At 55.6% G+C, this 10959-nt stretch overlaps 6 protein-coding genes across 6 annotated transcripts; 5 read left to right on the top strand and 1 right to left on the bottom strand.

The window, feature by feature from the left end:
* Nucleotides 1-1134: 1134 nt before the first annotated feature.
* PHACADRAFT_192604 (uncharacterized protein) lies at nt 1135-1386 on the bottom strand (the record flags this gene model as incomplete). The annotated part of the gene is made up of 2 exons (XM_007392747.1): nt 1135-1203; nt 1279-1386. 2 exons carry the CDS (start codon nt 1384-1386, stop codon nt 1135-1137), a joined length of 177 nt encoding a protein of 58 aa, XP_007392809.1.
* Nucleotides 1387-2267: 881 nt separating this feature from the next.
* Nucleotides 2268-2873, top strand: PHACADRAFT_251121 (uncharacterized protein). The gene has a single exon (XM_007392746.1). The coding sequence runs from the start codon at nt 2367-2369 to the stop codon at nt 2829-2831; it is 465 nt and encodes a 154-aa protein (XP_007392808.1). The 5' UTR covers nt 2268-2366; the 3' UTR covers nt 2832-2873.
* Nucleotides 2874-3835: 962 nt separating this feature from the next.
* PHACADRAFT_138623 (uncharacterized protein) lies at nt 3836-4310 on the top strand (the record flags this gene model as incomplete). Its single annotated transcript, XM_007392745.1, has 1 exon — nt 3836-4310. Exon 1 carries the CDS (start codon nt 4014-4016, stop codon nt 4308-4310), a length of 297 nt encoding a protein of 98 aa, XP_007392807.1. The 5' UTR covers nt 3836-4013.
* Nucleotides 4311-7396: 3086 nt separating this feature from the next.
* PHACADRAFT_53032 (uncharacterized protein) lies at nt 7397-8035 on the top strand (the record flags this gene model as incomplete). Its single annotated transcript, XM_007392698.1, has 2 exons — nt 7397-7483; nt 7535-8035. Coding segments are annotated over 2 exons (588 nt in total), but the record flags the coding sequence as incomplete, so codon positions are not given.
* Nucleotides 8036-8998: 963 nt separating this feature from the next.
* Nucleotides 8999-10218, top strand: PHACADRAFT_251119 (uncharacterized protein). The gene has a single exon (XM_007392744.1). The coding sequence runs from the start codon at nt 9003-9005 to the stop codon at nt 9630-9632; it is 630 nt and encodes a 209-aa protein (XP_007392806.1). The 5' UTR covers nt 8999-9002; the 3' UTR covers nt 9633-10218.
* Nucleotides 10219-10515: 297 nt separating this feature from the next.
* PHACADRAFT_206365 (uncharacterized protein) lies at nt 10516-10918 on the top strand (the record flags this gene model as incomplete). The annotated part of the gene is made up of 1 exon (XM_007392743.1): nt 10516-10918. Exon 1 carries the CDS (start codon nt 10592-10594, stop codon nt 10916-10918), a length of 327 nt encoding a protein of 108 aa, XP_007392805.1. The 5' UTR covers nt 10516-10591.
* Nucleotides 10919-10959: the final 41 nt, after the last annotated feature.

The raw sequence follows: 10959 nt of genomic DNA, 5'->3' as shown, positions 1-10959 counted from the left end.
TCTCCGCAATGTGGGCCAGCACGGCAGCAGCCCGGATGCTGCTCCTATCGAGCTTTCGTACAGAACCCACGGCGATCGGCTGGACGGCGGGATATTTACCCTGTAAGCATAGCGAGGCGTGGGCGTAAGAGGATGCCATACGGTCTCCAATCTGATGAGCGTGTCCGCCGGACGGGACATCGCATGTTGCGCAACCAGATGCACGAAGCCCCGTTTGACATTCTTCGGTTGGAGAGACGCTCGTTCGAGCGACACACAGGTAGTCCTGGGATAGATCAGAGTATAAGCGGGAGACGGCCAAGATCGTCGAGGGAAGCGGGACTTACGGCAGGGCTATAGTCTCCTCAAATGCCGGCGCCAACAGCGATAGACATTACCGGTATGGCCAATGTCATCAAGAGCACGCGAGACTGCGCACAAAAGCTTGCGATTAAAACACCCACACTCGTCAGTGTCATAACATCGATACCTAAAGATGAGTATGCATACACCCACATATGGTGGCTTGGAAGTCCATTGCGCGTTCGACGAACGAGGGCGCGATGCAGACGGCGCACGCAAAACCTACTTGCCCGCGTGCTTGTACCCTGCACTGGCCCTGCATAGCTGGCCAGCTCCTCCATGCTATGCGTCTGGCCGTCCTCGAGCATGATCCACGTCTGCGCGTGAAAGCGTTGTGAGGCCAGAGTGCAGTCGTACTTCATGTTCGGGTATGAGGGCGCGAGCTGGAGATGAGGTAGTGCCATACCGGCAGCCAGGCACTGAGGTGCTTGCGCAAGGACGCCGGGAGTGATGTGCAGCATGAATTGATTCAAACGCCGCAAGTTGTACTATCGCCTGCACGAGTGGAGATGAGTGTGGCCACGGAGATCTTCGTTAGGTGTCGAGACGCGCCTCCAAGCACTCTCCTCGCTCAGTCACATGTGCAGCCTTTCCGCCATAGCGTCCAACGTCCAGGGCGACGCGCCTAATCTCGATCGACGTCGTTCATAGCGGCCGAACTGTGAGAGAAGCGGGGCACAGCAGGATCTGGATGGCATAGAGATCTGTTCGTCAGGATGCGTGCAGAGAATGGGAATAGTTATGGCTCACGTTGTAAATATTCTGCCAACTCGGTACCTGAAAGCCGACGGATCAGTCGTTGATGTAGTCGTTGACGGCCTCTGAGAGAACAGTGTAGACTATGTTGAGTGGGGCGAGTGTCTGACGAATTCTGAATGGAGCGATACAGGTTCAAGGTGAGTATAGCGACCACCAGGCAATCAAAGGTTTGCGCACCTCGAACTTCCATGGACGCGTCCTGCTGGCGATGGTTGCCGTCCAGCCAGGAAAAGAGACCGCTGTGGGATCTCTATATCCACCAGAGGACGACCAAATTGAGTACATGCCGATTGCAGCAGTGCACGGGTAGTATTGCGCAGACCGTTTGAGGGTTATCGCAGGGCCGGAGATCCGCCGTCTGTGGTGCGAAGGGAGACATGCCACCGCAAAAGTGACTGCAAAGGATGTTTCGTGAGAGAAGCAGGGAGGAGAGCCGATTCAGCCCTTGAGCAGTGCACAGCGGAGTGACAAAGTTTCTTGTGCTCCGGTCGTGGTGTGCCGCTGGTGCGAAGACAAGGACGGGCAGCTCTGAAAAAGCCCAAACGCGCCGTGTTTAGCACGAGTCACGTACGGCTTTCGTCGCGTAAGCGCCTCGGCATGTTTGCTTGTTGCCCAGAGCTCACCCTCTCTTGATCCCAAATTCACGTTCAGGCGCGTACCTTGATTTTCGCGCAATTTCTCTCCCTCGACTCGTCGATAGCACGTATATTGGCTTAGGCCGAAGACATGAAGCTGTTTGTTTATCCCCTCTACCTCCGCACGCCGCCAAGGGCTCCAGAGGATGCAGGTTCAGGTCTCAGGTGAATGATGAACGGCTCAGTTTTGTATTGTCGAAGGATTGTTGTATTGATTACACGGTACGCATATTCGTACTGCTTGACCTGACCTCTGCTGAGCCGGTCCGCAAGTTACGATAGTATGAACTTCATGTCAGGATCACCCTGTACTTCGTTTTTGAACCACCCCTTTCCTAATCATGAAAGCGTGACATACCTCCCTATCGCATGCGAACGTTCGATTCAGAGACTCGTCGCAAGCACAAAGCTTTGGGTTAACCCGGGGGGAACGCTTTACAACGCTCACGGACGAGGCAAATGGACAATGTCGGGAGGGTCTGGATAGCATTCAGGTGCGTCCCCTGTCTTTTCGACGCTGAAAGCATTTGGCTCAACTGGTAAATTTCAAGCAGGCTGCTCATCGCCGTTTTATCCGACGGCCATGCTCCAAATTGTTGATTTGCAAGCCGATGGTCCAAATCGTAGCCTATGCGACAAGTGTACGCGGTGAAACTCGCCACTCGTAAAGCCACGCCACTCTCTGCGCCTCAGGCGTCCGCGCAGCTGATCAACGAGTTCATCAGCCCCCTCTTCTTCGCAAGCCGCGTCTTCGGCCTCGCAGCCGTGTTGTTCGACGATCTCCCCAAGCAGCGGCTCCGCGCGTACATACGGTGGAACTCACCACTTCCGGTGCCGCACGAGTGCGCTCGTGCGCCAAAGCCGCCTCGGGCGCAGAAGACATGGAACGTGGAGGCAATAACGGCGCTAACACCTACGCTGATCGATCTCACCAGGGTCCTCTTCTTCGCCGGCATAGTCGTTCTCCTATGGACCCTGGATGTTGTCACCGCTGTGATTACCGTTGTCGCTTCAGCTTTCCTGCAGGTCTTTCCTGCCGTCACTGTCCCACCTCTTATCTTCCGTTGCATTCCCTACGAGCTTTTGCCCGCGTGAGTTTCTATCGGAGGTTGCGTTCCGGCAAATTTGCCTTTGCACCGTTTGCTTACTCTCACAACAGGGCGTCGTAACCGCGCCGCTGTAAGTCTTTGGCGCCATCGACTGTAAGGTGTTCGAAGCCGCAAACGCCATCTCGCGGTACTAGGGCCGGCGCAACATCCAGGGTTGTACGGTTCGCAGTGACGAGGAACGGATGCACCGACTCTGACCGCAGAGCATCAACTTTCTCGAGGCTCACATTACGCGCTTCACCGCGCTCCTCCATGTTGTTCAAGCAAGCGGCGTCCTAATGAGCACCAGGACCTCATTCACTACGATCGGCGCGGGCGCGCTATTCGGGCGTTACTTTCTGCGGGAAGTGTAATTCTCAGAAACACGCAGCCTCCCAAGTCGGCGCTCGCTACAGACTCCCAGCCATCTGGTGAGGCGGGCTACCCGTCTGAGAGCCCCTCCACTGCTGCCGCGGCCGACGGAGAGCTAACTGCGCCGCTACAAGCCAAAGATCCTGGCTTGCCAGTGGCATCGGATTCCACACGCCTCTCTCTCCATCACAGGCGGGGCGTTATGTCTTATTCCATCTTTCTCTACCAACCGAAGCCGCCTCGTATCGTCCTACCCGTGGCCAGCTTCACCCTCCCGTACTTTAAGAGCCACGTTCTCGCATGCACCTCGATCTTGGTTCCAACATCACAATTCTCATGACTGGGTTTTTCTCATGACTGGGTTTAAGGGCCTATTATTAGCGCAATTGAGGAGCTGGGTGCTCGGTGAGTACGCCGTTGCCCCTTGTCTCAGCTTCGGCTGAGCATGCCTGCCAGCCCCTATGCTTCAGGCTGTAATCAATCATCCGTCGCACGATGCTTGGCCGTCTGTCGCTCAGTTCTGGCCTAGGCTGCATTGTCGCAAACTCAGCTGCTCGTGGAGCGCCCTCGTTAACCCGGACCCACGCATGCGAACGTTCAGCAGGTACGTCCGCTCTTAGCTCGTTCGTCGTTCTCTAACTAGCGTCGCCGCTCCAGACACAAGTGCCACTACGGCAGCTTGTTTGCCGACGACGACTACGCAAATATTCTGCCGACAGCCACCGAGACCGTCGCGGGCGCATATCGCGCGCGGGGCCACACGACTGTCTTCCGGTTCATCGAGGCCATCGGCATCACGCAGAGCAGAGGGTAGGGCATGTGTTTAATGCGCGAATCCCTGGCGTTTCTTGGCCTAAAACCGCTCATGGACATTGAAGACTGGGACACAGACCTAGCAGTCGTAGGTGCGGCGCGCCAGCTGTGCAGGCACACAGATAACCTGAAGCCGTACCTTGGCATTCAAGCAGACAGTATGATGCTTTCTAGTCCTGGCTCAAACATCTCATGCGGGTACAAGATGGCGCGGGGACAGGTTTTGACCACTGGCTACACTCGTGAGATCCCTCACACTATCTTCCCCACTGTTGTACTGACAGTTTCAGTGCTTTTATAGCCGTGTACGTGCCTTCGTGAAGCTTTCAAAGTTGTGCGCATGATCTGAAGATCTGAACAATGGTGCTTTTGCCTCTGTGCTGCCCAAACAGCTCAGGCTTCACCTCTCGCGATACTATCCCAGCAACAACATGCAATTACCCATTCCCATTCTGGATGCCAGCTGTCGCGAAAGGAAACTTGGATATGCTCAGGATCGTGAGCTAGTACTCAGGCATGAACGGCAAGCGCCCTCAGGCGCTACTAGTCCCGAAGAACCTCGCGCATGTCTTCGCTGGCCCTAAGACGTCTGTGAAGATATACGAAAAAGAACTGAAGCACTTCATAGAGAGCGGCAGGCTCTTCCTGATGTTCGTAAGAGAGACAGGTGAGCTGCTCATGTCCGAGGCCGGGGTCAGAGGCTGATGACAGTGCGCTGCCAGGTATGCGCGGCTGCAGAGCGTAGGTCGCACACGCAAAGTTCCCAAAAGAAGAGTATGCGCAGGCGTACAGACGTTTCATCGAAGGGCTTGCCAAAGACTGCGCATACCATCGACGGCATCTCGGACACGCGCGCCAATATCGTCAGCAACGTCATCAATATGGTAATCGTGCGGTGGGCCACAGATTACTTGGTCAGTTTCTATTGAAACTCATCTGGGTGCACGGTTTTGAAGTGCTCCGCTCTGTAGGTGGGCATCTCGCTGATAATGAAGGCGGACCCAGGAGGCTTGATGGGGAAGCAGGCGTACGACATGTTGGCTCTGGTTTTCACCGGACCAGGGGCAGACGAGCGACAGTTGTCCTTCCTTCAACTCGTCTTGGGTCGTCTCAAGCATACTGTGCTATCCTGTATTAGCCAAGGCGCACCCGGACTTCATTCCTTGTTTCAAGACCAAACTCTCAACAGTGAGCCATCTAGGTGAGTATACTCTCTGCATGTTAGAGATATCCGCTTATTTGTCGTGTACTCAGCACTCGAGCGAGCCAGACCAGGAAGTCTGACTGCGAGCTGCTCCTTTTCAGCACCCCTCGCCTGACTTTGAGTGTGCCCATGACATCCACTTCCAGATGTTAATTGTTTCGGGGACGATGCGGCTCCGCAGATGTCCGATCTCAGATGTACCTCGGGACGGCATGGCCAGCATGCCGAATACAGGCAGTGCAGAAGACGCCTCGTTTGCTAGGTTCACTGCTTGACGCATCAAAGCGAGCATTTTGTCACAAAGCAGTGACATTGTGGAAGGCTTCTTGGGCCATCTAAGCTGGCTCTAGACGCCGTCAAGAGGGTAGCGTTCGGCCACGGCATCGGTGGCGACTTTGTGTCGCAACATCTCAAATGCCACCCGCTCTTGCAGACTGGCCCCGAGCTTGCCCAGCGGAGAGCTCAAGTAGAAGTGGACCAGGGGTTCATCTTCCTTTGTTCGACTGCCGGGCATTTACTCATGGAATCGCCAGGATTTTGCAGGTTTAACTGGCCGGGCCGGTTTCGAAGACATACTCACTTGAGGATAGCGGTAGAAAGGTGCATGATTATGCAGAGGATGTTGGCATTAGCTCGCCCAGCGGAGAGCTCAAGTAGTAGCAGACCCAAAGGTTCGTCGTCCTTCGTTCGACTGCTACTAAGCGCCTGCTCATGAAATCGCCAGGGGTCTGAAGGTCTTGCTAATCAGGCCAGCTTTATGACGTGCTCGCACGCGTATAGCGGCAGAAATGTGCGTGGATACGGAGAAGATGCTGGTATACTATTTTTTGTGTGTATTCTAGTGATTACTTATTCCGCTCTTGCTTCTCGTTAAGTCGTGCGAATCCAACCAGGTCTGTCCTTGCGACCCTCACCGGCTTCGTCGTGCAGACCTATCATTTATTCCAACTAGATGAGTTGTAAACGACCGACGATTGCTCGTGCTCGTGAGTCAGTTCCTGGAACAGAACGTCCAGCCCCACAGTGTAGAGCTTCTGGTCCCTCCAGCGGTGAATATCATGATTCGTGCCTTCTCGTCCATGTCATCCTTCGCGCCCCAGGCAATGTGCTCTTCTTCACGAGCTTGCAGCTGTGCCGTTCAGCATCTTCGCCCCCCAGTGCCGCACGTACATGTGGCGAAACTTGCTGCTTCTGCCGCAATGCGATAACACGCTCGTGCGCTAGATGCACCTCCAGACGTGAAAAGCACCCACAGGACTCCGCAGTTACCTCTATTTCTTCCTTTTCGTATCCACCCTACACGCATTTGTCCACACGATGTCACGAGATGCTTACCAGAGGGCTCCATTAGGGTGCGACTAAGGCACTGCTTATAAGCTTGGATAACATCGCCAGATTTACACTTAAGGCTTTTCCATGCGTGAGTATAGATACAGCCTTGTCCTGGCGGTGCCGAACGAATCGGAGTCGCTGCCTCGGACAACCCCGGATACGACGTTCTGCATGCATGCTTTGTCTGTACGAGGCGGTGGAGTTGACTACCATCATATCCGATTGCCATCTCATCCACGAGCAGGTCATCAGCGAAGGCTGTCGTCTCTTGACAGCTTGAATGCATGCTGGCGAGAACAGTGAAGGCACGGCAGACATGCACCGCAGGCCCGTCCGCTCGCAGTCGAGGCAGCGATAATGCGAGGTTCCCAGGCGAGCGTTGCTCTCCACTGTCCATCCATTCGCATAGGCACGCATATTCTCAATTCTCGGGCATCGGCCAAGGGTCTGCAGAGGGATCAACAGATATCGAAGGAATGACAGATACCCCGCGACATTGGTGTGGCGACCTTCTGATTCTGTTTCGGCAGTCAGTGTGAACGTGAGGCAGGGGTGTACGCATGCATCCCACGGCAGGTGTCCCCGAACTTGACCTGATCTCTCTTCGCCCCATACCCAGTGCGGCGCCCTCCCTGCTGAACCGCCGCCACCTCTCTCCCCACTCTACCTATACACCAGCCTTCGTCGCTGCCATCTTACAGTACACTGTGTACCAGAATGTCGACCTCACCAGGCGAAAAGCAGGCAGATGGTCCAGGCCCCAAGGTACGCATATAACGTCTAAGCTGGGTCTCATGTCGGCGTCTCATCTTTGCATCTTCCTGCGCCAGGACCCCTCAGGTCTCTACGGTTGGGCGGGAATAGAGGCGACCGTCGTGAAGGACGACGAAGGGAAGATGAAAGGGTACTCTGAAGACATAGACACCCTCCTCGTATTCGTGAGTTTTCCATTCATGCGTTCGCATTCGATCTACCTGACGCCCACCAAGGCCGGTCTGTTCTCCGCCGTCCTCACCGCCTTCGTTATCCAGACATATCAGATGCTCCAGCCATCTAGCGCCGACCTCACGAACCAACTCCTTACTACCAATAACCAGATCCTTGCCGAAAACAACCGGATCCTTGTCCAGGGACTCTCCGCCGTCCTCACCGGAGCTCCGTTCTCCCCTCCTCCGCTGACGTCTCCCGTAGATCCTCCGCCGTTCGAGCCATCGACTCCGGCGCGATGGATCAACACCCTGTTCTTCATCAGCCTCGTCCTCAGTCTCGCTGCCGCCCTGATAGGAATCCTGGTCAAGCAATGGGTGCGTGAGTACATGCAGTGGAATTCGACTCTTGCAGCGCCGCGCGAGAATGTCATGGTGCGGCAATTCCGATTCGAGGCGTGGGAAGCCTGGAAGGTCTCGGCGATCGTCTCGACGGTGCCGGCGCTGCTCGAGGTCGCCATGATCCTGTTCCTCATTGGCATGGTCATTCTTCTCTGGACCTTGGACGACGTTGTGGCGATCTGTTTGACAGCATTCACTGCGATGTTCCTACTGGTGGTCGCCGTGTTTACCGTCCTTCCCGTGTTCTCACGCCGGTGCCCATACAAGTCCCCGACGGCATGGGCGGTCATGACAGCTTGCAAGCTCATGCTGCATTTGGTTTTGTTCTCTATGAGATGGGGCAGAGCATATGCTGCTCTGCAGTATCGTCGATGGCGGCGGTTCATTTACGGTAAGCTATGCAAGTATCTAGCATATCATCCGCAGCTTTACGCTCTCTGCCAGAATGCAGTGTGGACCTGCACGAAGGGTGGTATACTTTGATGTTCAAAGAGTTCATTTCGATAGTCTTGATCGGTAGCTGGGATCACCACGTGGGACCGCAAGAACGTGTCGATTGGAAGCAGCTACCACTCAATTGGCGTGACGTCGACCTCAGCAGCTGCAGATCCATGCTGCCGCGCTTTGGGTCCCAACAGCTCAGAACTGAGACCATGCACGCCGCCGCACAAGAAACTCTTTCGGTCCAGACAACTTCAGATGACTCGGAGCGAACGGCTATTGTGGACGAGCTGTGCGTTGAGGTCAAAGAGACTGTCCTGCTCCTGCGAGCGCTGTCCTGGGTTGCAAGGTCGTCACAGAACTCTCACGTCATCGCGTACATCAACCAATGCCATGAAGTCAATTATCGCCCGCAAGAGCAAACTTTGGACTGCCTCGTTCGTGTCGCTGCCCAACCAGACGAAGATGGCTCTGAAGCGTCTGGGTCAGGTCGGGAAGAGCGGCGGTACCTCCGCCAGTTTGTGCTTAACTGTATGAAGTGCCCCAGCACCTCTGCGCCGCCTCTTAGAGCTAGCGCTGCTCTATATATGGATGCTATACAGAGCCGAAAGATCACGTACTCTGCGACGGACAGACACATGGGTAAGTGCACGTCTACTATTCTTGAGGGAACACTTTCTAACATATCATGTGTGTTTCCTCAGTACTTGAGCAAGGGCGCACCACACCCGCCGACTGCGAACTGCTCCTGGCGAACTATATCCCATCCGAGTTCACTCATGCTGACCAGGAACCCGTCGAGATGTTTATTGCCACAGCAACGGTGTGGCTCTATCGCTGTGACATGCGAGCTGCGTCTCGAGAGATTTTGGTCGACGTACTGGAGAGGATGGTCAGGGCGGCGGACATCTTGTCTGTCGAATCTGCCGCACCGGCTGATACCGCGGCAGGCATCTCGCAGGGCGGCAACCGCGTTGAGGTCCGAGCTGGCCATGAGCAGTGGATCCAGCAACTGTATTTCAAGGATGCGACGCTGATGGAGCAGTATGGCGCACTCTTCAGGCGACTCCTGCATGCGCTTGAGAAGGCATACAAGCTGGACAAGCTCCGCGGCTACCAGGATGGGATCCGGTATCATCTGCACCACGCACTCGAGACATCACACAACGAGTACGGGTCCACGTGCGAGGTTGACGGCTGCCCCTGGATCGGGCATGTCAAGAGCTCGGATGACGAAGGCTACTGGTATGACAAGTGCGACCTGCTCTCGAAAAGTATCAGGCCTGCCTCCGCCGCGGACGCGCACACCGAGGAATAGCTGGCCGAACTGCAGCCGTCATCATCGTCCGGACCGCAGCCATTACCGTCGTCCGAATCAGCCATTTCATCCGACCCGCCCAAAGGGCCCGCCCACGCCGAACCACATTGCACGACGTCACACGACGCGCCTCCAGCGTCAGCAATCCGAAGCGCGCCCGATCGTCTGAGCTCGCGGTCTTCGTCGTCGGCCACTGAACGCCAGCCGCGACGTCATGCGATGGGAAGGGTAAGAGTAGCAATGCCGATGGATGAGCTAGTGAGACCAAAGGCAGCGCGGGTAGAACAGGGACGACAGAGGTCCTGCGAGGCTGCAGAACGTCACGTTCTGAGCTCACGTTCGCTTATGTTTAGGGCTCGGCAAATACCAGTATTACCTGAGAAGCTAGTAATTACTGATTAATAATCATTACCACTAGTTCAGATGCTGTATTGCAATATACTCGCACTGTACTGTATTGTACTTCGTATTTACTGGTATTTACTGGCAATTATTGCATGTACCACCGGGGTTACTGCCATACAAGAAGTGTACATCATTTCCGGGCCCCCGCTGCAATTGCACTTGCCTGAGAATAGTCCACGAGGCTGTGTACACCCGCCCGACATTAAGGCTACAACTCAGGTATTGTCAATGCCTGTGCACAGCAAGAACAGTCGCAAAGCTGCTCATTCAGCCCTAGTATTTACAGTCATTAGCTGGATGAGCTACATGCTGCAAAGGGACTTGCCCACCTGAGGCACAGATGTAGGCCGTGTACACTAATGAATGCCTGCAGCCAGCATCCTTCGACGAGACTCCTTGACCTAGTAAGAACTGCGGGTCTGTCACTGTGCGCACCGGGGCGGCGCACGGGCTGAGCACGGCGTTTGTGAAGGCGCAGGTCAGCACGAACGCATGCGTAGACGACAGCGACATCGACGGGAAGGGCACGCTCAGGACGCAGCTGCCACCAAAGGATGCATAGCCCGAAGGTGTGTCCTGCGCTGGGGCGCAGCGCGAAGCTGCCGCCGCCACTGAAGGGCCTCAACTCACTGCTCCCGCAGCCGAAGGCGTTCCTCGTTCGCGGCGACGATGTTGAACGCTCGCCGGCCCCGTTCCCGCCGCGCACGCCGCTCTCTCCGCTAGCGACACCGGCACCAGCAGCGTCACGACAATGCATGGCATTGGTGTTTGCACTGGTGCTCGGCGACGACGACGCGCTGCTCATGCGCGGCCAAGTACTAATCTGGCACTTACCCGATGCCAAAAAAGTAGTTATCTGGTGCTTAAGTATGATCAACTGATGACATGGATGCCGCTAACGCTCACGCCAATCCCCCNCCCC

This window comes from Phanerochaete carnosa (genome assembly GCF_000300595.1).
Source record: "Phanerochaete carnosa HHB-10118-sp unplaced genomic scaffold PHACAscaffold_3, whole genome shotgun sequence".
Taxonomy (NCBI): domain Eukaryota; kingdom Fungi; phylum Basidiomycota; class Agaricomycetes; order Polyporales; family Phanerochaetaceae; genus Phanerochaete; species Phanerochaete carnosa.
The sequence above is the reverse complement of the archived record's forward strand: the minus strand, read 5'-3'. Positions and strand labels throughout refer to the sequence as shown.

What these genes read in the sequence shown, in the direction of transcription:
- PHACADRAFT_251119 (XM_007392744.1), top strand. Translation starts at nt 9,003, where the DNA reads ATGTGTGTTTCCTCAGTACTTGAGCAAGGGCGCACCACACCCGCCGAC.
- PHACADRAFT_251121 (XM_007392746.1), top strand. Translation starts at nt 2,367, where the DNA reads ATGCGACAAGTGTACGCGGTGAAACTCGCCACTCGTAAAGCCACGCCA.